Genomic DNA, 24,925 nt, shown 5'->3' on the forward strand with positions numbered 1-24,925 from the left:
TGTAGTGCTCATTGCTATAGCCATGTTCCTTGAGTGAATTTACCTTGAATCAAAAACATACACTTTGATAATATAGCAGATCTGTAAACACAACGCGACAAAGGCAGATCATAGGCTCGAACGAAGCCTTCTGGATATCATGAGATTTTATTTGTTTTAACCATTAGTAATATAGCTTGCATGGCAGGCATTGTAAATTAACTTAAATCCATGTGTCCCCAGATTCTTCTTCTTCTGAACGAAATTACGAGGTGTTAGCTAAAATAAAAATGTTTGACCATCGCCTAGCATCAGCTCATTTGCCCCAGTAAAATGATTAGGCAATAGTTAGAATATCATCGCTTGGTGTACGTTAGAGTAAAAAAGATTGTTGACTAGATTATGACTACCAGGAAACAAGAGACACAAACTATTCAAAGTACAACATGGTGTGCATTTCAACGCTAAGCTTGTCCAGTCTTTGTATCTCTCCACATCCAGTTTGCTCTATTTAAAATTCTTGAATTGTTTTCCACACACTGTTCTTTCGTCTAATATATATATATATATATATATATATATATATATATATATATATATATATATATATATATATATATATATATATATATATATATATATATATATATATATATATATATTCATAGGTACATTTCTTTATCCCTCTGATGGTTTCTCCGAAATAACTAACGGTTAGTTATTTCGGACAAACCAACAGAGGGATAAAGAAACGTACACATGAACACAAAAGCGACATCAGAGCTCACATATATAAATATAAATATTCACAACCCATGATGCATACATACTGCATAAGCATGTGTATACACACATGATCCAGGAAGGTAATTTTACGTTTATTTCAAAGCTAGGCAATTTCGCACAACAAACATGACCTTCCAATAATAAACGTGCATTATTGTATAATATAAAGTAAATTATGCGATTCTGAAAATATGTTGGCGTTTGAGAAAGGCAATACGAAATACAATACAGGGATTAAATAGTTATTAATATTGGGAATATGTACATTTTAGCCTTTTCTATTATTAGGAACAAAAACGACTATGGAAAATATACTAGAAAATTGTTATGATATCTGGAACTTTCAACATATTGGGATGTCTAGTTCCGAATATTGGAAATTCTCCTGGAGGAATATTGGAATTTCTATATTGGAATATTGGAATTTCTCCTGGAGGATTAGAGGACGTTTGTTGGCACCCCTGTATAATTATTTCCAGTTGATTAAATAAATTGGCTGTATGGACAATAAGATTTACAAACTGAACACAAAGTGAATACAAATTGTTACACACATGGTAAAGAAACCACATTGGTTATAAATGTCCCGTACCGGAAGGCGTCAACGGTATCAACGCCACCTGCCTCAATCTCAGGCAAGTTGGGGACGGTCTTTCAGCTTAGTAGGTAGAGCTTTTGCACTATACACCGACGTGGCTTGGGTTTGAATTCTTGTAGTCATGTGTTTTCACTACAAGCTATCTCCGTATCTTCCGGTATGGGGCAACCCCACGGGTTATCACCTGTATAACTTCAGGGGGAACATGGCGCCCTATTTTTGCTTGCCCCTGTTATAATAACGATCTAGATCCAACTAAGGTCTTGTGGAGGTGACAGGAAGCTCCCATTGACCTATGGTAAGTTCATTGTGGATCCATTGCCTTCGATCTTATCGTAGTACTTGAGATTATCGAGATATTCAGTGGAATTTACTGACATCAATCTCTCAAGTGGCCATCTGGGCTTGAGGGACGCGTACAGGATTATCTTCTATTACATGTTGCCCAATCACATTAAGATTAGTCGTGAAATAATCAATAGGCTCTAAAATTTGTTATAGAATAACTAGGCTTTATGATGAATTGTAAAACAATTGGGTTTTTAAGATGAATTGTAAGATAATTGGGTTTTAAGATGAATTGTAAAATAATTAATATTTGTAATAAAATTATTAGGTTTTAAGATGGGTTGTAAAATTATTAGGTTTTTAAGATATGTTGTAAAGATGGGTTGTAAAAGATAGTCTGAAGATGTTATAGAATAATTAGGTTTTAAGATAAATTATTATGTAATTAGGTTCCAAGATGACTTATGGGATAATTAGGTTTTAAGGGAAGTCGTCAAATAACCAGGTTTTAAGATTAATTGATTAGGTTTAACTATTCACCATAAAATAATTAGTTTTTAGGGTGTATTAATAATTAGATTTTATTATTTAAAATAATTAGGTTAAGTACAGTAATGGGAAATTATCCAATTTACTTCAGAAGCAGTGCAGCAAGACACAGTAGACACAGCACATCCACCACAAGGCCAGTCCACACAATTGGTGAGCCCCCTCTCTGTCCCCTCATTGAAAAAAAAAAAAAAAAAAAAAAAAAATAATAATAATAATAATATATATATATATATATATATGCAAAGTAGACCACTTGGAAAAAGAAACTAATGAAGCAGAGCACTTTCGTATATTACATCTTCAGTGCAAAAAGTACTTTTTGCACTGAAGCGCTCTGCTTCGTTAGATGCTTTTTCCAAGTGGTCTACTTTGCATAAGTGAACACATATATACAACCATTATCTCAAGTGCCAATCAGTTGAAAACTTGCAGCCCCACACTGGCTGGCAATGGTCCTCAGATCCTACCACACGTATCTCTGGAAGGAAACTTCAGACTGCTTTCTGTTATATTAATGTGAGGTGGTGTCCATGTCACCACCTGAAAGGGGTAGGGGAAGGGGAGCAATCGTCAGCTCTCCACGTGTTAAAGGTGTAAGAAATGCAGCCAATGTTGATCAAGATTTTGAACCTAGTCTGAAGGGCAAATGTCAACCCCTCACGGCTGAACCTTTTTCTGAAGGTGAGGGGGTTGACACATTTTGAAAATAGGCAGCTTTGCTACCTTGCAGGACTATCAATCTCATTGGTCCCTGTACACACATCTCCACAAGGAGCTAAGATGAGAGGGAAACAAGGGTTGGAGATGGGAGTGGAATGGGTGCATGCTTTGACTTTGTTTCCTCTCGTATAAGTGGGAAGAAGCTGTTGGTATATAGATAGGCACCCATTCACAAACAATCCCTTGGGCTGTGTCATTTCCTCCTCCATTTACACCTACTCTCTATTCACTCTTTTCATACATAGGCCAGATGGGTAGAGACTTAAGGACAAGATTGAATGAACCCAAGAGGTCGTAAGTATGGCCAAGAAAATTCAGTGGTTTCAACACCTAAATAATTTTAATCACTGGGAGAAATCTGACCTTATTTATAAATCAGGCTGTGGGTTCAGAAGGAAAATGGTGGAATCCACATTGATTGAATATCTGCCCATGATGAATATTTCCAAGAGTCAATGGACCCCAGACATTATATCAGGACTATTCATCACCAAACATATTGTCAACAAGCTTCCTCCCCCTCCCCCTGACCCGACCTCATGTCATCCTCAGGTCACATAGGGTTGGGGTAGTGACATTTATTATTTTCCAAGTTCCCTTTCTTTTGTAAGAGGTTGCTATTTAAGATAGCATCCTCCTTCCACTTTGTACTACTAAAGAAGATTGCAGTTAGCAATTGAAATATATAGTTTCGCTTACGCAACTCTTTCTTTTGTCCGACTGGTATTAGTTGATTTACAAATGTGTTACTACATTTCTCACTAGTGATATAAAAACACATCTATCTACACATTTTGTACAACTTTATTTAGAACAGTTTAATTGTTATATAACAGGACATGTTTTATATTTTTATTGTAGATAAGTAAAAATAAACCTAATATATTTATTGGCACATTTGTTAACAGGGTGTGTTACTGTATTGCTGTCTACTCTGAAGAGGGTTTGTGACTCCCTAAGTGAATTCTGGTCCCACCAGGAGGCTGTTGCCAGTTTCCTGAAGGCTGTAGGTCTTCTGCAAGAGACCAGGAGCAATGGACTGATTGATTAAAGAGAGTTTGTTTACTAAATTTTTGGCATACATTATGGGTAGATGACCAATAGGAGGGGAATGATTCTGTAAGATCCCATCTTGCACGAAAACATATGCAGGTTCTGGACTCATAACTTACCCTACCATCCTGGTACATTATAGTAATACATGTCTTCCTCGCAGATAACTTTATCTTGTCCACTGTGCATGACTGGACTCATGGAAACTGATGTCTGTATAAGAACCAAGGAGGATTAGGGCAATATCAACTAGTATCTTTTCCACCACCTTGTTTCATGCTGACAGCAGGGCCATACTTCTGAAACTTTTTGCCAGCCCTGGTAGATATTTACTACCATTTGAAAATAGAATTTCACAAACTTTTGTAGCTATATTTATGAAAAGTTCAGTAGATTTTATAGATGCACCAGTAACACATAAATTTAACTTGAAAATCAGGTAAAATTCTATTTTGGACACATGGAAAGAATGAGTGAAGAAAGATTAATAAAAGAAGTGTGGAAGGCAGAGGTGGATGGGGTGAACATATAGGAGCAACCAAGGATGAGATGGATGCATGGGGTAAAAGGGGTATTGAGCAAAAGGGGGATGTCTGTTGAGGAAGGAAGGTAGAAGGCAGAAGATGGGGGTGAGGGGAGAATGGCTGTGTATGGATGATACTGTGATGCATGTTAGAAAGTGGGTGGAGGATGGGGGGGTTAGGGAGTGGTCATGTATAAATTATATTTTGATAGCCTGGAGGGCTATCTCCCCATCTTCATTGTATGATGACTCCTCACTGGCTAAACATCATGGCGATATACTTGTTTCATACCCAATGACGAGTACCTACATGTGATGGTTCTGCAAGAGGGGAAGTGAAGCTACCCATTTTCAAAACCTGCCAACTCCCTCATCTTCATCAGGAGGTGCAGCCTGCAGGGCTGGCACTTGGTCACTTGACTTGGCCCAAGATCTCTCTCTAATAACTTCAGCTGTATTTTTACACTTTCATATGTAGAGAGCTGATAACCAGTGACTGCTCTCCTATCTCTACAACTTCAAGCCAGTAACATAGAAACAGTACCACACTGATACAACACAGACAATAGTTCAAAGTTTCGTCCCAAGAGATCTGTGGAAGATTCCAAGGACCAGCACCAGCCATTACGGGGATGAGGGCTTTCCATCCACTTGGTGAAACTTGAGGCAATGATTGACTGATTTGACACATTTCATATGAATACAAATGTTATTCTTTTTTCCTCCCTAATAAGCAGTCCTCATGAGCTGTATATAAAATAAAAGGCCGAGTGAACAAGGATGCCAGCATCTGGAGATGTGAAGCTTGATGGATGATGGTATGAGTCTTGCTGAGGATAAAACATGATGAAAATAAATCCCCAAGCTCTGAAAAAGGCATCACTTCCTAGTCACATTGTACAAAATAAAGTCATTATTCTAAATGTACTCCAAGTCTCTCTTGCAGTACTCGTCGCTTTGACAAAGCTTCATCCCAATCTAGGTAAGTCTGATCCATGTAACGTTCCCCTGTAGCACCATTGTAGGCTGTACGACCATGTAGCAGTCTCGTGTTATCCATCACAAGCATCTCGCCTGTACAAACAAGGAATATTTCTTATGATTTTAGGATATCTGGTCAGTTAATTGCAGCCTGCTACACTGCTTACAACAGTCCTTGTCTATATGGGGAGCCTTGGTGGTGGTTGTGGGGGCGGGTACCTTGGGTTGGGGGGGGGAACCCAGGCATGGCCCACCTTCACCCAGTCATGCTGGGGCATGTGATACACAAATTTTAGTGTAAAGGCAGAGTGCACTTGTAATAGCAAGTTGAATAAAATCTGCTTTTAGCTAGAGCAAAATTTGTATAGTGCCACAAGCTTATGGGGGTAAAAAAGTGAAAAGTATGAAAGATATGTCACTCACCATCATTGAGCTTGAGCCTCATGGCTTGTTCCTGCATGAGGCGGTCATATAATCTGAGTGCTGAGTACCAAGGCTTGACCTGCTCCACAGGGAGATCTAAGTAAGAGTCCCTGAGTTGTGAGTTATTGACACGAATCACCTCTCCATCTTGGTTTAAGCTGTAAATATATATTACAACATTAACAAAACTACAGCTACCTCTGTTCATGTGATGGTGTTATGCAAAAAATGTTGTGTTAAATGTGAAATCTGGGGTATTAGCTGCATGTTATTGTGGGGTTAAAAGCTGCTCAGTAGCATGTAGCTGATACTTTAGGGTCTATATGGGGCACTCCTACAAACTAGGACCACACATCATTTTGTCTGTGATAGAAGAGATTTCTATTCATAGAGATATTATGCTACTTTATACTGCAACTGTTCCTCCATTATGCTATCCCCCATCCTTAATACTCTCCTGTACCACTTTTCTGAATATTAATTTCCTTTTTTTGGTTGGGGAGAAAGAATACTGCCACTGAGTGTTTCCACTTGAATTGTAAAAGGCAACAAAAATGGGACAGGGATTGGACTAGGCATCCTACTTTCTGTTGCCCCAAAAGGTACATTCCTAGAAAAAGCAAAGGCATAAGAAGGTCTGGGAGGAGTTTTCCAACCAGAACCCTAAGGTTTGGCCTTTTAATGGGCGTGGATGTGGTACAGATGAGAGTAAAAGGGAAAAGATAGGCAGTATGTTTGTGAGAAGAAAGATGGATGTGTTGGCATTGAGTTAAACCAAGATGAAAGGGAGGGGCAAGTTTGAGTTTGGGAGTGTAGTTGGGAGTCAGGAGTGAAGAGAGGATGAAAGAGAGAAGGGGTGGCTATACTAGTAAGTGAAGAGATAGGTAAATGTGTGGTGGAGTGGAGGGAGGTTTCTTCAAGGTTAATGTGGATGAAGGTGAAACTGGGGAGATGTGGGTTTTTGTGTATGTGCATATAGGCCTGGTATTGAGAAGAGTGTACAGAAAAAGGAGGCTTTTTTGGATTTAAATGAGTGTAAAGAGGGTTTAAGGAGAAATATCAATGTAGTGATATTGGGAGATCTCAATGCTAGGGTAGGAGACAAACCAATAGACGGAGTAGTTGGGAAGTGTGGAGTTCCAGGAAAAAATCATAGTGGTGAGATGATGGTGATGTGTCGCGATAGTTGATAATAGCAAATACAGTGTTTAGGATTAAAGTCAAACATAAGTACCATATTTTTCGGACCATAAGGCGCTTCATACCATAAGGCGCACCTGTAATTTGCTATTCCCCGTCCTTACATAAGGCGCACCTGACCATAAGGCGCACCTGGTCTCGTCATCGGATAATCATGCATATGTGAATGCATTCAGAACTGAACATTTTCGTTGTTGAATGAGAAAAATCGGTTGGGATTTGGCAAAATTACAAAAATATATATTTTGAAATCAGACCACCTCCATGGACGGTCTGCCCTGCCAATACCCCTAAAAAACAACATAAACACATTATGGGAATTGTGGGGAATAAAACCAACATTAGCAGTTTTATTCCCAGAATTCTCTATTCACTTAAAAACACAAATGACGGTAAATTTTTAGTTTCAACCATGGGCGCAATATAGCAATAGAAAATTAATTATTAATTTTGTATATTATAATGTATCAACGTAATATGCAATTTTGTAAGCGGAAAAAAAACCCGGTGCTAAAACAGATTTCGTAAGTAACAAAGTTGTGTCGGACGAATGGTGTGCCATGTTTGTTATGATAGATGCCGACGTTGTCTGACCTAACTTGTGTTTAATAAATCATTACCTGCAAATTAAATGTCATCCGGCTCGTCCTCGTTGTCGCCGTCGTGAGAGATGTTGGCGGGCTTTTAACCACTCTCTCAGCTCGCGGGGTATACAAAGTTCTTGCAGCTTGAAGGAATGCGTGTATCTCCGCTCCATAACATTCCTTCAAGAAACTGTGCCTGGAGAGGTACTGTTGGAAGTACCAAGGTATTTTTTATTTTCATTTCCGCCCACAAAATTGCATTTTACGTTGATACATTTTAATTTACAAAATTAATAATTAATTTTCTATTGCTATATTGCGCCCATGGTCGAAACTAAAAAAAATACCCAAATGACTACAGTCGGAGTGGAGCGAGACTAGACCAATGCAAAATGGCTGTCAGTGTTGTGGACGCTATCATATCATAGCCATGATAGCGTGAATGAATGCGGTGGCATGGACTCGAAAACTGTCGAAGTTTTCGCAATTTTCTTGTCAATATACATGCATCTTGGTTATAACTTGGCTGTAACTTTTGCTACGCCTATGCACTGTCGCCGTCGGCAGGCTAGCTACGAAACGTGTCAAAATAGTACATCACTGTCCGAGGCATTTTTTTGCACTGAAGCCACACATAAGGCGCACCACCCAATTTTGGCCGATTTTAAGGATTTTTCCCGCGCCTTATGGTCCGAAAAATACGGTACACATGGAAGAGGATGGTGGATAGAAGGCTGATGGATAGGAGTTTAATGGACAATATAGTGGTAACCAGGAGAAGAGTAGGGAGAGTTTTGGATGTACATTTTCTAATGGGAGAGAGTAGGGGAATATCAGATCATTTTTTTGGTGATAGGTAAGTTGAGAGAGGATAGATGGAGAAAGAGGAAAAGGAAAGAAGGTAGGGAGGTGCTTAGAGTAAACTGCTTAAACAAGAAAGAAAAGGAGAAGGAGTACAATAAAACGTTGAGAGAAGAGTGGGAGGGAGTGAAGGATAGAATAGAACTAGAAGTGGAAAAGGAATGGGGATGTTTTAGGGAGGGAATTACAAGGTGTGCAAAGATGGTGTAGGGAACAAGGAGGATGGGAGGAAATAGAGGGAAGAGTAGTGAGTGGTGAGATGATGAAGAAAAAAAAATTGTAGAAGAGAAGAAATGAGCATTCACAGATTAGTTATAAAATTCACAAAATTTACAAAATATGAGAGCTACAAAGAAAAGAGAAATAAAGCATGAGATAAAGGAGGCAAAGAGGAGAGTAGATATGAAATGGGTTAAGAATATAACAGAATTTTTTTATAGTAATAAAAAGATGTTTTGGAAGGAAATTAAGAGGGGAAGGGGAGGCAAATCAAGTAGAGAAGAAAAGGAAAAAGGTACTGATGGAGAGATGATAATGGATGAGACAGCAGTAAGAGGAAGATGGGTAGAGTATTTTAGGGAGTTGCTAAATTTGAAGGAGGTTAGGGAGGGAAAGGTAGTTGCAGTGGGAAACTCTAAGAAAATTACAGTGATTAATGAGGAAAATGGAGAAGTAAGGAAAGATGAGGTGAAAGCAGTTATTAAAATCATGTGAGAAGTTAAGGCATCTGGGTTAGATGGATGTCATGCAGTGTCTTAAAAAGGGAGGTACAATGAAGGTGGACTGGCTGGTGAGGTTGTTAATATTTGTCTAAAAGTGAGTAGGGTGCTGGAGGACTGCCTGTATATGTCTGCTTTATAAGTGAAAAGGGGACAAGTCTGAGTATAGTAGTTTCAGAGGGATCGGTTTGTTGAGTGTAGTTGGGAAAGTTTATGGGAGGGTTTTGATTGAGAGGATTAGGAGAGGAACAGAGGTAGTAATTGGTGAAGAACAGTGTGAGTTTAATACAGGTAGGGGTTATATAAATCAGATTTTTGTGGTAAGACAGATATGTGAGAAATCTTTAGGAAAAGGTATGAATGTTTTTTGGGTTTTTATGGATTTGGAAAAGGCTTATGACAGGGTAGACAGGAAGGCACTGTGGGAGGTATTGCAGATATATGAGATAGGAGGAAAGCTTTTATGAGCAGTCAAGAGTTTTTACAAGAGTATATATGTACCAAAAGCTCTTTCCACCTCAAAATCTATTGAATAATAATAAACAATTCTGTGTGTACTTTGACTCAGCCACTCCTCTTATGCATGTGTACTAAGTACACCCAACAGTACTGATTTAATTAGAAGCATTTGTAATGTATCTAAAGAAATAATACTTACACAATGAGGGGTATTTTCAAGAGCTTGTAAAATTCTTTTGTCTCCTGTTCCACTCTGGCAATGCCTTTGTTCCAGAAGTAAACACCTGTTTGAGTTAAGATCCTGAAATCTTCTGGGTGGTGGGCTTTGATGTATTCAGCCAAGCGAAAACCATCTATCAGATCATTCTCTCCACCCTCCCCAAAGTGCTGGGTAATGCAATGTAAGAAGATAATCTGGAATGTACACATGATGCACTTTAATTAGCACTATGTTACTCATCCCAAAAATAATTTCAGCTAACACTTGCTCTCATGCCAACAACTGTTCAATCTGCAAAATACACACTTGCATACTGTATATATATATTTATCTAATTGCATTTAAAACTTATCAACATATTTGTATGCCTACACCTCAGACTTACTTTTTTTTTTTCAAATCGACAATACATGAGGGGACGGAGAGGGGGTATGAGGGTACTGGTATTCAGTCTAGACCAGGCCCAAGCTCTCTCCCTATCAACTTACAAAGGATTACAAAGGAGGAGCATGCCAACAGAAGACCTTTTGGCCCATAACTAGGTTGGATGCAAAAAATTATAATAATGATAAATAAATATATAAATAATATAAACAGTAATAAATAAAATATATAAATAAATAGGTAAAGTTGAACAATAAACAAACAGGTAAATAGTAATAAATAATAAATGGACAGATAAATACATACATATACCAAGGCATTTTTCCCCCTTACCAGGGGTGTAGCCAAAAAGGACAAGGCACAAAAACATTCCCACCCATTTCATCCCCGAAAACACTCCACACCCCTCCACCCTCCCTCCCATCTTAGCACCTCCCAGATGACGGGTCATCCCCGCACCCTGTCCACTGGACAGATAAATAATAATAAGCAAACAGACACATAATAACAAATAAACAAATAATATAGAATAAATGGCAGGCATTACAGCATCTTGCTTAGGTGTTTATCTAAATAAATCTTAAAGCTTTGAATTGAACTACATTACACTGCCTCTGCAGGAAGTTTATTCCATTCATTAACTAGATGGTTGGCAAAATCATTTCTACCTACTTCCAAATTAAATCTATTTCTTGACAGTTTGAGACCATTATTTCTTGTTGGATTCTCATTCAGTGTGAAAATTTTGTCACTTTTGATGTCTTCCCTTTGGAATCTTAAAGACCTATATCAAGTCACCTCTGAGTCTACACTTTTTTAGGGAAAATAGATTCATGTGTTTTAGTCAGATTTTCATATGATTCATTTTTGATATTTGGAATCAGTTTTGTGGCTCACTGTTGTACTTTTTCCAATCTGTCAATGTCTTTAATGAGATTCGGTGACCATACAAAAACAGCATATTCCAAATGTGGATGAACTAATGATTTATATAGCTTGTTAACGAGACATGGACTTTTGAAGTCAAAAGGTAGTGCAATCAGTTCTAATCTTATTTGCTTTCTCACAGGCTGAAATACACATCTTAGATGACTTGAGATTGTTACTGCTAATTATGCCAAGATCCTTTTCCCTATCCATTTTTGTTAATGAATTTCCAAATAACTTGTAATCGTACTTATTGTTATTTTCACCTATGTGCATAACCTTGCATTTACTTGAGTTAAATTTCATTAGCCACTTTTCAGACCATTGCTGTAATTTATCTAAATCTTTAACCCCTTCCATACGGTGCCGCACACGTAGGCGTCATGAGGAGCAAGTGGATTCGCGACGCTGCCATATCGGCGTCTTGATTATATTTATTGTAGTCGCCCCTGTGTTTTTACATTCTCCCAAATGCGCCCTTAATCCCATTCTCTGTGGTTTTCAAAATTCGCGGGTGAAAGAGAGAACGATCGATATAAGCGGCGACTATATTTTATGATGCGAATATTAATTCGTTACGTCGTACGGCTGGCATTGGCTGCTGCCCACGAGATTTAAGTCCCGTATTGAAGTGGTTAATATCTAATTGGTTTATGTGATCCTTTGCCATTGTGCACAGTTTTATATCATCAGCAAATTTGGAGACAATAGATTTCAGTCCATGGTCTATATCATCTATATATACTTTGAATAGAAGTGGCCCAAGAATGGAACCCTGAGGAACTCCACTCTTAACATTTTTCCATCTAGAAGTTTTGCCATTTAGAACAACTCTGTTTTCGATTGTTTAACCTATTACTAGTCAAACTTAATAGGCTACCACTTATTCTGTGTGAAGCTAATTTAGTAAGAAGTCTTTCATGGGGGATGGTATCAAAAGCTGTAAATCTATATAATTTCTTTTGTCACAATTCAAGATGCCTGTATTGTAAAATTCGAGTCAGTCACACAAGAACATTTCTGTCTGAATCCATGCTAGCTATCATTTATCAAACAGTTACTGTATTTTTCGGACCATAAGGCGCACCCGTAATTTGCTATTCCCCGTCCTTACATAAGGCGCACCTGGTCTCGTCATCGGATAATCATGCATATGTGAGTGCATTCAGAACTGAACATTTTCGTTGTTGAATGAGAAAAATCGGTTGGGATTTAGCAAAATTACAAAAATAAATTACAGTATGTCCTTTTTTTTTTTTTTTTTTTTTTGGGGTCAGTGAAATCAGACCACCTCCATGGACGGTCTGCCCTACCAATACCCCTGAAAAACAACATAAACACATTACGGGAATTGTGGGGAATAAAACCAACATTAGCAGTTTTATTCCCGGAATTACAAATGATGGTAAATTTTTAGTTTCGACCATGGGCGCAATATAGCAATAGAAAATTAATTATTAATTTTGTAAATTATAATGTATCAACGTAATATGCAATTCTGTGAGCGGAAATAAAAAACAAAAAAGGTGCTAAAACAGATTTCATAATTAACGAAGTCTTGTCGGACGAATGGTACGTCATGTTTGTTATGATAGATGTCGACGTTGAAGAAATGAAAGAGTGATAAATTCGTTTAACCTAACCTGTGTTTAATAAATCGTTACCTGCAAATTAAATGTCATCCGACTCGTCCTCGTTGTCGTCGTCATGAGAGACGTTGGCGGGATTTTCAACCACTCTCTCAGCTTGCGGGGTATACAAAGTTCCTATGCTACTGACTTCGTTCATTAACATATTTGCTTATAACAAGGTATTTTTTTATTTTCATTTCTGCCCACAAAATTGCATATTACGTTGATACATTTTAATTTACAAAATTAATAATTAATTTTCATTTGCTATATTGTGCCCATGGTCGAAACTAAAAAATTACCCAAATGACTACAGTCTGAGTGGAGCGAGACTAGACCAATGCAAAATGGCTGTCTGTGTTGTGGGCACTATCATGATGGTGTGAATGAATGCGGTGGCATGGACTCGAAAACTGTCGAAGTTTTCGCAATTTTCTTGTCAAGATACATGCATCTTGGTTATAACTGGGTTGTAACCTTTGCTAGGCCTATGCACTGTCGCCGTCGGCAGGCTAGCTATGAAATGTGTCAAAATAGTACGTCACTGTCCGAGGCATTTTTTTGCAATGAAGCCACAGCATAAGGCTCACCACCCAATTTTGGCTGATTTTAAGGATTTTGCCCGTGCCTTATGGTCCGAAAAATACGGTACTTCCTAAATGGTGTTCAATAGCATCTCTGATGATAGTTTCCATAATTTTTCCTACAACTGAAGTCAAGCTTATAGGCCTATACTTATTATTTTTTTTTTTTAAGTCACCTTTTTTTAATATGGGAGTAACATTAGCTAGCTTCCATTCTCTTGGGACATCAACTTCAACTGTATTTTGTCTACCTTTTCACAAACAGGGAGTTGACATGTGGTGACTGTTCCTCTCCTCCTACTACCACAAGCAATGACAAAGAAAATGCCCCACACTAATCTAAATTATTTCTTTTTCTTTTTGAGATATATGAGAAAGCCCAAGTACTGTTGCCAGCCAATGTGGGGCTGAGCATTTACAGTGAGCAAAACTCAAGGCAACAATTATTATTAACATGGGGATGATGTATGCCTTTCTCCATTTAGGAGGACATTCTTCCTGTAATAAGCTTTGAACATATCTGTGACAGGTTGTACTTATTACACACTTACTCAGTACCTCTCCTCATATTCATACAGTAAAGGAACCATAAATGGTCTTCAAAATCTAAGTAGACGGGCATTCTCTCTTAGATCAACAAAAATTCAATTGAACACCCTTATCTCTCCAATTTTGCTGAAATTTGGTTTTAAGTAGTTTTAGGGCTCTAAACACATTTCTGAAATTTTAAGGTCAATCCAAACAACCATTCAGGAGATATGACCAGATATTTTGAGATCATATGAGAGGTCACTAATATTTGGTGACCAATAACTTGGGTGATAAAAGTCATAGTTATATAAATGTATTTATATTTAAAATAAAAAAAGACAAGGAATCCAAATATCAGAGTTTTAGAACTCTAGGTTGAAAAATAAAAAATCCCACTTCAGCAAAAATTTGAGCCCTGGAGTATCAACATTGAAAAAAATTATAGATGAGAAAAATGAAGGCATAAGTTATGGCTATTAGCATCAGTAAAACATGTTTGTTTATGCCTGCATTTTTCATATAATTAACATAAGTGAATGGCATATTTATACATCCGTGAACTGTACATATTTTTCACACTTATGTGTTATGTGAAAAATGCTAGCATAAACAAACTTTATTTACTGATTCTAATAGCCAAAGCTTATGCCTTCATTTTTTTGCATCTATAAAAATTATTAAATTTTTATACCCCAGGGGTCAAATTTTGACCTCAAATTTTTGCTTAAGTGGGATTTTTGTTTTTGTTTTCAACCTAGAGTTCTAAAACTCTGATATTTGAAATCCTTGTCTTTTTTTATTCTAAATATATATACATATATATAACTATGACTTTTATCACCCTTGTTATTGGTTGGCTAATGTTAGTGACTTCTCATGACCTCAAAATACCTGAAGTCATATCTCTTGAATGATTGTTAAGATCAACCTTAAAATTTCGGAAATGTGTTTAGAGCCATAAAACTACAGTACCTAGAAACAAATTTCATTAAAATTGGAGAGAAGAGGGTGTTAGGCATTTATTGATCTGACAAAGAATGGCCCTATACTTGTACATACACACAAATTTCAAACCTGACCCCTGGAACATGTTCATAGTAGGGAAGATCATTATGCATGCCCAACTTGGAGTCAGTGTAAGCAAGACTGTTAGCATCAGCCTTGGAACGAATAGGGTAGTGCATCCTGTAACCACAAAGTGCTAATCAGTCTACAGAAGATGAAATATAAGAGCAAAGAAATAAAAGTATACGTACACAAGTTTGGTATATATATATATATATATATACACACATATATATACATTATATATATATATATATATATATATATATATATGTATATACAGTAGTCCCTCGAATAACGCGGGGGTTAGGTTCCTGAAATTACCGCGTATAACCAAATCCGCGTATGCTGATATTTCATATTAAATACCGGGGGTAAATCTTTAGTTTTGACCATGGGAGTAATATAGCAATAGAAAATTAAATATTAATTTTGTAAATTAAAATGTATCAATGTAATCTGCAATTTTGTGTGCGGAAGTGAAAAACTAAAAAGATGCTAAAACAGATTTCTTTAGTAACGAAGTCGTGTACGACGAATGGTATGCCATGTTTGTTATGGTAGATGCTGACGTTGAAGAAATGAAAGGATGATAAATTCATCTAAGGTAAACTAAACTAAACTAACCTAACCTGTGTTTAATAAATCATTACCGGCAAATTAGATGTCATCCGGCTCGACCTTGTTGTCGTCGTCGTGAGAGATGTTGGCGGGCATTACAACCACTCTCTCAGCTTGCAGAGTATACAAATTAATATTTAATTTTCTATTGTCATATTCCTCCCATGGTCAAAACTAAAAATTTACCGGTTAGGTTAGGTTAGTTTAGTTTACCTTAGACCAATTCATCATCCTTTCATATCTTCGACGTCGTCATCTACCATAACAAACATGGCGTACCATTCGTCGTACACGACTTTGTTATTTAAAAGATCTGTTTTAGCACCTTTTTTGTTTTTCATTTCCGCACACAAAATTGCATATTACGGTGATACATTTTAATTTACAAAATTAATATTTAATTTTCTATTGCTAATTTCACATGATGCATAGGACATACCACTTCTCAGTTTGTCCAAAATGACGATTTTTTCTGATAACGTCATACACTTCCTTTCTCGCTTAGCAATTTTTTCCAGCCTTTCCTTGAATCTTTGTCTTTGTTGGCTTAGAGGAGTGTATCGGTGCCATGTGAAGAACACGTGGAGGGGTAATGAACACGACTTCCAGAGCAATTGACCAGCACTACGAATGGTGAGAGACTGAGGTATGGGTCACCGCACAAGTCACGGGAACAGGTAGAATCAAGCGCACCGCTAATGGATTGCAACCAAGAACCTTAACTTTACGAGTACATAAATGATCAAAGTGAGACAAAACAGCAATAATGAAATATTGGAAAGTGGAATATAATAATAAAATGAAATGAATATAAATAAAATACAAAATATATACAGTCGTTCCTCAGATAACGCAATTTATTGTAACGCCCCGGAGGTTGACACGTGACCTCAGGCAGCCACCCACGGCTTTCCCCTCACCCCACACCCTTGTTTGAGCAGTTCCCAGTGTACTTAATGACCACGTTATATGAGGATCGACTATATATGGTAAAATAGAAAGCAGTCACCACAAATGTTTGCAATGTTGCCGCGTGTGTGTGTATGCATGCCCCACTCGGCGCGAATTTTAAAACAATTCTCTACATTTGAGATGGTTTTGAAAAAATCCGCATATGATTGAATCCGTATTATTCGAATCCGCGTTATTTGAGTGACTACTGTATATATATAAAGAGGAGGCACCACACTACAAAGAAATTACAGTAAGCACCTAACTGCATACTAGTGAGAAGATTTTAGCTTCATAGTTATCTACTTAATTACTCAAAACAAAGATAGTAAGAAACAATAAAATTAAATAATACTAAGGAAAGATGAACGAGTTAAAAATCCCATGAAAAGCATAGAGCTTCAACATTAGCCATTTGCAATGCAATTCTAATGGATTAACTTACCCATAATGTGTTGGTTTGACAAACCCAACTCTTTTGATTAGCTCCATGGCTGCACATGGCTCTCTGGGTGAGTTAAGCAAAATACATATGCCTTTCTTTTCCTGAGTTACCAACCACTGCAGCAATGTTGAATCATCTGTCATTACAGCTTCAAAGTCAAACCTATCAATTTGAGAATGTTTGTCCCACAGGTCCTGTATATATGAAATTACAATATAAATAAAATAATAAAAAAAGTGTTTTAGTTTTGCTTCCATATGTTAAAATGGTTGATACCACAAACAATTTCAATGGTTTCAACATGCACTTGAGTAATATACTAACTTTTATGAGTTTAAGTTTGGCTCTTTTGACTTTACGTGGATCTGATGTAAAAGCTCTCTTGTTTAACCAGCTTCCTTCAAAGGTACTCACATGACCATCACTCCAGACTAGCTGTAGCTGACCCTCTTCCACCTAGTAATGCAAGACGTGGGATAAATACATCAAAGAAACTATACAAATCATTCTAAGGTTTTTGCATGTATGACCAAAAAATTGCAGTTGTATATTGTACTCCCACTTCCCTTCTCTTTTCCACTATCTTTTAATTTTTCCTGGAATGTCTGAGCATCATTTGTTGTGAGACAGAATGGATGTCAGATGGAGAAATAAGAGAAGGGAGAGAGGCAGGGAAGTGATGAAACAGTCGAGTTTGAATAGGTAAAAATAATAATAAACAAAAATTATGCTCGTAATTCAATTTTTTTTTATTGCATAAATACATAGTAGGGATCTTGCTCTAGATGCTGGTAAAGTGTTTTTATCGTACCGCCATTTTTAAAGGGTTTAAAAGGCCTACCCTCCCTCCCCCCGGCAGCCACATGCTGCGCACGACCATTATTTACATACATTTTGACCATATTTTACTCTATTTTTTTTGCGTTTGATGCACTCATAAAGTTTTCTCTTACGTCCGGCATGCACGTGAGTATGTGGTGTGAGGAAGTTCAGCCTGCATGACTGGCAGTGGCCTGAGCCTTACAAAGTAAAGGACATGTACACATTAGCTTGCTGCATTCACTAATTTGCCGTGTGAAATTCGCATCTATTTTTCAGTGAAGAGATATTTGAAGATATTAGCCATGCCTAAGCTATCCAAACAAAAGGCACACTTGCAGAAGATAAGAACGTCTACATTAGCAACTCAAGGGGGGAAAGAAAGAACCCCAGCATCAACTTTGTTATCACCACCTCCGCCACCACCACTAGTACTCCCTCCAGCAGCTCTCTCCCTTCCATCTACATCCACATCCTCAGCACCTGATCCTCTGTCCTCTACACCTATATCAGACAAGTTGTCTCTACGCAAACAACTGTTTGCTAACAAGTGGCTACAAGGATGCCTCCTTGTTGCAACACCTTGGGTTTAGAGTCTCAAACCTCACAGTGATGTCCCTATTGCAGCAAGAGCCTGTTCCAACACCAGAAAGGAAACCCAAGAAAAGAAAGAGAGCTGAATCCCAGCAATCAGACTACCTTGCTGGGTCATTCTAGACCAAGAACTCAAACTTTGCGACAAAGAGTGAGGTGGCGGCTTATGAGACCCTCACTTTGAGTGAATAATATCCTACACTGTAGGAGGGTACAAAGTGCCTGAGTTACTTGAAAGATGCAAAATCATCATGAAAATACAATGGAACCTGTTTTCAATGGGTCTTAGGAGGTCCAATGTAAAATTTAGTCAAACTAAGGGAAAAAAAAAAACTTTAACACTCATTTCTGAAAAATGTAAGTTTTTGATACTCAAAGTCTATCTCCTCCCTCAATTTTCAACCGATTTTTGCATATGAGGTCTCTATTAATAGCTAGATAAATGACAAAAAATAAAATAGAGTTTTTTTGCATATGTTAAATAATTTTTTTTAATAACGTGTCAAAGTCAAAATTTAGCTTTTTTTTGATAATTTTTTTTTTTTTCCCTCGGCGTTAAACAAAGATATTAAAAAAAAACTCTATTTTGTTTTTTTTATATATGTAGAAGATTCTTTAAAGACATCGAATAAAAATTGTAAGAGGAGATAGGATTTGAAAGAAGCCCAAAAATATGGTATTTTTTGTTTTTTATTAAAAAATAAAAAACTACTTGTCAGATCTGAATAAAACTCATGCTGTGAAGGTTTCCTCAGACCTAGATATCACACAGAAAAAATCAGCAAGATCCCTCAGAAAAAAATATTTTGGGCGGGGTGACCCCTTAAAGTGATAATGTAAGTAGAGTGAAGTCAATATACAAGTAAAATAATAACTAGCTTTCCTACTTTCACTTCAGGTACATCATCCATATTCCAGTCCTCCACCAAAAGTCTTCTGGTAAAAGAATCTCTGTCATAACACTGTGGACACTGACAGTTATCCCGTAAGAAGCAGAAAGGGTATTCCTTTCCTGATTCATCTTTGAATGTCACATGAACTGATGAAGCTTGAGAAGTTGCAGCTGTGACAAGTGATTCTGTAATGTGATATTAACTTCATTGTATGCAGTGAATGAAACACACCACCTACATATTAAACAAAACTGCCTAACATGTTTAATGATTCATAATGAATTAATCATAGTTGTCTATATGCAGAGTCCACTAGGAAAAGGAAAAACACATGGAGTCCGAGCGTTTTCGTGATATATTCACATTATCAAGGAGTACAGAAATTACATTTTTCTGTACTCCTTGATAATGTGAATATATCACGAAAATGCTCGGACTCTGTGTGTTTTTCCTTTTCTTAGTGGACTGCATATTTGTGATTCACATGTGACTTGTGAAATTTGTGCATAGTTGTCTATATCTTGCAGAGATCAAAGATCATAATGGGACTACAGAACAAGGTGGTTGCTGAGTGTGTTAGTGAAATATGGGGGTAAATATGAGAGTGTGATATTTTTTAACTGAGAAGAAACCCTACCTGTAGCTCTGCCCAAAGACAAGGGTGGTATGGCACTTCTCCCTTGCACTGATGTTGTAAAATGTATAAATCTGTATGAACTCCAACAGCCAGGTCCTTTAGCCTGTTAGTGAAAATAAATTAATGAGATAAAAAGACATGCATATGGTTCTGTATCTTAATATGCATGCAACAAAAAATGAGTTGTGGCTTATGATGTTTTCTCTGCTTTAAAAACAATGTACAATCTGAATTAATCTACAACATATATAATGGATTTCATACAAATAAAGTGTGTTAATTTATATAATAGTTTTTATTAGGTTCCATCCACACCTCATGGGGATAACCAGTTTCTTAGTGTGCAAGGCTCTATATTTTAAATTTTATAAGTTAAAGAATATATTTTCTAGCTGTTAAAAAGCTATTTTCAAACTTAGGATTTATTACATGTTTCTGAATGTTGTTTTTGGCCATAACTCTGTGTTGCAGTGGGCTAGGGGAGGGATTCAGTACTCCAGTATTGGGTTACATTTCTGAGCCCCTACAGGAACAATGAATGGAACTAAGCACAGCAGCTACTCAATCATGATACTGTCAACATGTAGAACATTCTCCTAGGAGTGACATCCATTGTATCTCTACAAAATACAATGTAAGGGATACTGTGCATGTTAACACTTGTATTTGTTTGGAGTCTCCCATCTCCCCATGTGAATGTTGTGAGCTGCTGCTGATATCATATATACAATATGACTGATCTGAGTTGTCCATTTCCATGGTAGATTTCTTTAAAACATCTGGGGATGTGAAATTAGCTTGTTAGATTAGAAAGGGTACAAAGAAGGTTAAGAATGTCTTAACATAATATTTCTCATGACAGAAGAAAGGACACTGAGTGCCAAGGTTGTAGAAATAGAAGGAAAACTACATCAGTCCCACATGGACCAAAGGATAAGGTAAGAAGCAAGGGCAGCAGGAACCATAAGAAAGAACCCCAAATACTTCTTTGGGTACTGCAAGAGATTTTCAATAACCAAATTTCAAATTGGGCAATTGAAAAGCATGGATGGTAATCTAGCAAAAAACCCCAAGACAATGTGCCAGCTACTATTGGACCAATACAATCAAGTGTTTAGTGAGCTAAGGCAAGAAAAAATTGTGAAGAACCCCAAAGACTTCTTCACTGAATTCTGCTGCAGGGACAGCAACAGCTAACAGACCTCACCATCTCAGAGGAGGACATGGAAAAAGCCATCAGGGCGATCATACCCAATGCTGCACAATTCTCCTCAAAACATGCAGCAAGGCCTCGACACACCCACTCTGCTTATTATGGAGATGCTCGGTGGATAAGAGGATGGTTCCAGAGGAACTTAAGAAACCAACAGTGTGCCCAATCTACAAAGGTGGAGATAGGAGCCTACCGAAAAACTATAGGGCAGTAGCCCTCATCTGCCATATAATCAAAATATTTGAAAAATGTGTTAGACAAAGGATCATCTAATACATGGAAAATAATCACCTTCACAGCAACAATCAACATGGCTTCTAGAAGGGAAGATCTTGCTTGTCCATATTTCTAGTACATCAGGACTGGGTCTAGCATAGCCTGGCAGAGGGCAAGAATGTAGATGTGTTTCTAGACATTGCCAAGGCATTTGACAAAGTCAATCACAACATACTACTCCATAAGATAAAGGACCTTGGTATTTCAGGGAAACTGGGTATCTGGATCCAAGACTTTCTTATGGGTTGACACCAAACAGTAGGAGTGGATGGATGCAAGTCAGAAGAGGCATAGGTGGTTAGTGGAGTCCCATAGGGATTTGTTCTGGGGCACTTGCTGCTCCTGTTACACATGATTGACAGTGTGGGATTAACTGACTCCCTCTTCACAGCCTTTGCTGATGACACTACCATGAGTCATCACACCAGCACATAAGAAGTGTCCTACCTCCAACAAGACCTGGATGTGGTGTACACTTGAGTAGCTACAAGCAATATTCACTTCAACAAGGAAAAATTTGAAATGTTGAAGCATGGATATAACCATGAAATAAAAGAGACGACAAGGCTATATGCAGAAGGGGGCAAGAAATCACAGCCACAACCTGCGTCAAATGCCTGAGGGTGCACCTCATCAAGGCCTGCTCATTCCAGCCCCACATAGGAGAGTCGGGCAAGAAAGCCAGGAACCAGCAGAGAACCAGAGACACTGTTGACTCTATGGAAGGCCCTGGTACAGCCACTGCTACATTATTGTAGCCAGTCATGGTCACCCCACAGAAGAGGGGAAATACAACAGATTGAGGCAGTATAGAGGTCTTTCAACTGGAAAATTCTGGGCATTAAAAACCTCAGTTACTTGGACAGACTGCAAAAACTGAGCCTGTACTCCCAGCAGTGCAGAGGAGACATGTACCAGGCCAACTACCTGACAGACCAAGACCTATAGCCCTACATGACAGGGAGAAAGGGGCACCAATGCAGAAGATGCAGCCTGCCATCTACTGCTCCCCAAGATCAGAACCATGCTGGCACCCAGCCTCCCCTATGAAGTCCAAAAATATTTAACTCACTCCCAAAGGAGATAAAAGACATGTCTGGGTGCACAGTAGAGAGGTTCAAACCTGCACTAGACAGGTTACTGAGAACAGTACCAGATGAACCCCGTGCTAGGGTAGGGTATACAGCCCAATGTTACAATGTAACCTCCAATACGATACCAGACCAAGTGGCTCTTCAAAAAAGGGAAACAGGGTGGGCAGCAGCGGCGGTCCACCGTGGCTGTGAAGCAGCGCTTCTATAGAATCTAGACGGAAACGAGTAAATAGTCTCACCTGAAATGATTTATTATTGATCCATGAAGCTACTGCACCTTCCAGCTGCAAACTCCGTTTGAAAATCTGCAGTCGTGCCATCATCAATAGGACTGAAATTTATCAATATTTATTAGATAAATATGATAAATATCTACAATAGTTTGTAATTTTTGAGTGATGATCATGACATGATGTCTTGCTTTTCTACTCTTCAAGCACAAAAACCTATTCAAGCAACACGAACCATAATCTCTTATCCTGATTCCCTTGATATCTTCAGTAAGACCTTATTAATTAGTGAACATTCAGTGTCCAAGGCTATCTATGGCACTGAACTGTCCTCTCTTCTTTTAACCAGTTGAATTCATCACCCATGATCTGCGTGATCGCTGACAAGATTTTCATAGGAGCTTCAGCACAGCTGTAGTAAACAAACAAACACCCCCGTTGCTAAGCTTGAGCCATCTATCGCCGTGAGCCAAAAACTAAACGTGTGGCGTGAAGTTTAAAAAAAAGAACATTACTTCATAAAGGACAAATATTATTAATAGGTGACTTTATTTCAGGTATTATGTATATTTGTATGCGATTACTGGAGCTCAAAACTGCTGTCACGACTGTATGTATGCTTATTTAAGTCTTGTTAACAAATAAATTACCATTTGTTGATGTGAATTATGAATGTTTATCAAAATAATGGATACAAAGACTAGTTCACTATATATATAAAATATCGCATGACGATTTTTCTTGTGGTAAATTAGTGGTGCTTCAGTGGAATGCATGTACTTTGCAATACTATATCCATTTCGATGAGCAATCGTATATTTATCGCGGACTTATCAGGACAAGTTCGATAAGGAGCTGCACTGTCACTTTTTGAGCCCAAGCACGAGTTCAATAAACGATGAAAAAGACGTAATATTACCAGGAGTTTCTTTGAATAAAATCGTTTGGCGGCATAGCAACTGAAATAGTAAATGCTCAACTTGTCAATAGCAAGGAATATGTTGCTCCCTAAATCCGCACATCATGCTTTAATATTCTCAAACCCAGAACTCTCCCTATCTTGCATAATTATCAAACTCAAACATCATTTTCCTTTATCAAAACCTTTCCTTCATCTACATATTTCAAAGAGCAACAAAAGGTAAAACAAATCAACGAATATAAAATAGAATAAAAAATAAATACTAAATTACGTATATATATAAAACAAAAATGTAATTCAAATGATCGCAGATTCGAGAAAAATAAAATACTTACCGATTCAGTCAGTTACAGGCTTAGGAGAATAGAAGAGTCAGTCATTGACTGGTAGAAACTCGTCAAGTAATAGAATGTTCCACAGTTTCCTAATGAAAACAGGACATACTGGATGACTCTTGCTATAGGTAATTGCTCAGAAAAAGAACGATTTGTGAGAAGATCTATTGCTGCTGCGGTAGAAACAAGATAAGGATGCAATATTACAAAGGTCAGGGATGTTGAATGTTCGTATCAGAAGCATTGATAAGGAGGAAAGCTTTGGGCTCGACTTTATTCAACAATACTGAGGCGAATCACCCCAAATATGAGAGAAAAATTGAATAAATAAATAAGTATATATATATATATATATATATATATATATATATATATATATATATATATATATATATATATATACATGTATATATATACATTACACACAGGAACCCACAGTCGGAGAAAGAATAAACTTCGAAAAAGAAAAATCCTATATTTCGGCTATCAACTGTAGCCCTCTTCAGGAAAGTACATAAGATAGAGAACTTTCCTGAAGAGGGCTACAGTTGATAGCCAAAATATAGGATTTTTCTTTTTCGAAGTTTATTCTTTCTCCGACTGTGGGTTCCTGTGTGTAATTTACAAATGTGCTACTACATTTCTGTTTAGAAATATATATACATGTATATATATATATATATATATATATATATATATATATATATATATATATCATCTCTTTTGGCAGTAGCTTTAATTCTAAGCCATCAACATCGAGAGACTCGAGGCCAACATGCAGAAATTGAAACGTGGTACAGCCAAGGACTCGAACCTGCGCTCGCACG

At 37.5% G+C, this 24,925-nt stretch overlaps 1 protein-coding gene across 2 annotated transcripts; it reads right to left on the reverse strand.

Annotated features, from left to right (window-relative positions):
- Window positions 1-3,706: 3,706 nt before the first annotated feature.
- On the reverse strand, window positions 3,707-24,317 carry LOC143034392 (gamma-butyrobetaine dioxygenase-like). Of its 2 annotated transcripts, none has more exons than XM_076200377.1 (10): window positions 24,099-24,317; window positions 22,851-22,942; window positions 20,029-20,131; window positions 19,386-19,576; window positions 17,410-17,541; window positions 17,086-17,279; window positions 15,083-15,188; window positions 9,926-10,140; window positions 5,904-6,061; window positions 3,707-5,573 (listed from the first exon to the last, which is right to left on the reverse strand). In XM_076200377.1, exons 2-10 carry the CDS (start codon window positions 22,932-22,934, stop codon window positions 5,413-5,415), a joined length of 1,344 nt encoding a protein of 447 aa, XP_076056492.1. In that variant the 5' UTR covers window positions 22,935-22,942; window positions 24,099-24,317; the 3' UTR covers window positions 3,707-5,412. The 2 variants fall into 2 exon arrangements, with proteins under 2 accessions (XP_076056492.1, XP_076056491.1); XM_076200376.1 differs by lacking the exon at window positions 24,099-24,317 and adding an exon at window positions 23,077-23,400.
- Window positions 24,318-24,925: the final 608 nt, after the last annotated feature.

The sequence above is a fragment of the Oratosquilla oratoria genome, chromosome 17, assembly GCF_046742065.1.
Source record: "Oratosquilla oratoria isolate Oo_2021 chromosome 17, ASM4674206v1, whole genome shotgun sequence".
Taxonomy (NCBI): domain Eukaryota; kingdom Metazoa; phylum Arthropoda; class Malacostraca; order Stomatopoda; family Squillidae; genus Oratosquilla; species Oratosquilla oratoria.

Bases quoted from the DNA above. Each gene is read 5' to 3' on its own strand.
- LOC143034392 (XM_076200377.1), bottom strand. From the start codon at position 22,934: ATGATGGCACGACTGCAGATTTTCAAACGGAGTTTGCAGCTGGAAGGT. The intron at 15,189-17,085 runs GTAAGTTAATCC...TTGTGGTTACAG, and splicing joins GTCAAACCAACACATTATGG to GATGCACTACCCTATTCGTT. The intron at 5,574-5,903 runs GTGAGTGACATA...TTGTTTGTACAG, and splicing joins GAGGCTCAAGCTCAATGATG to GCGAGATGCTTGTGATGGAT.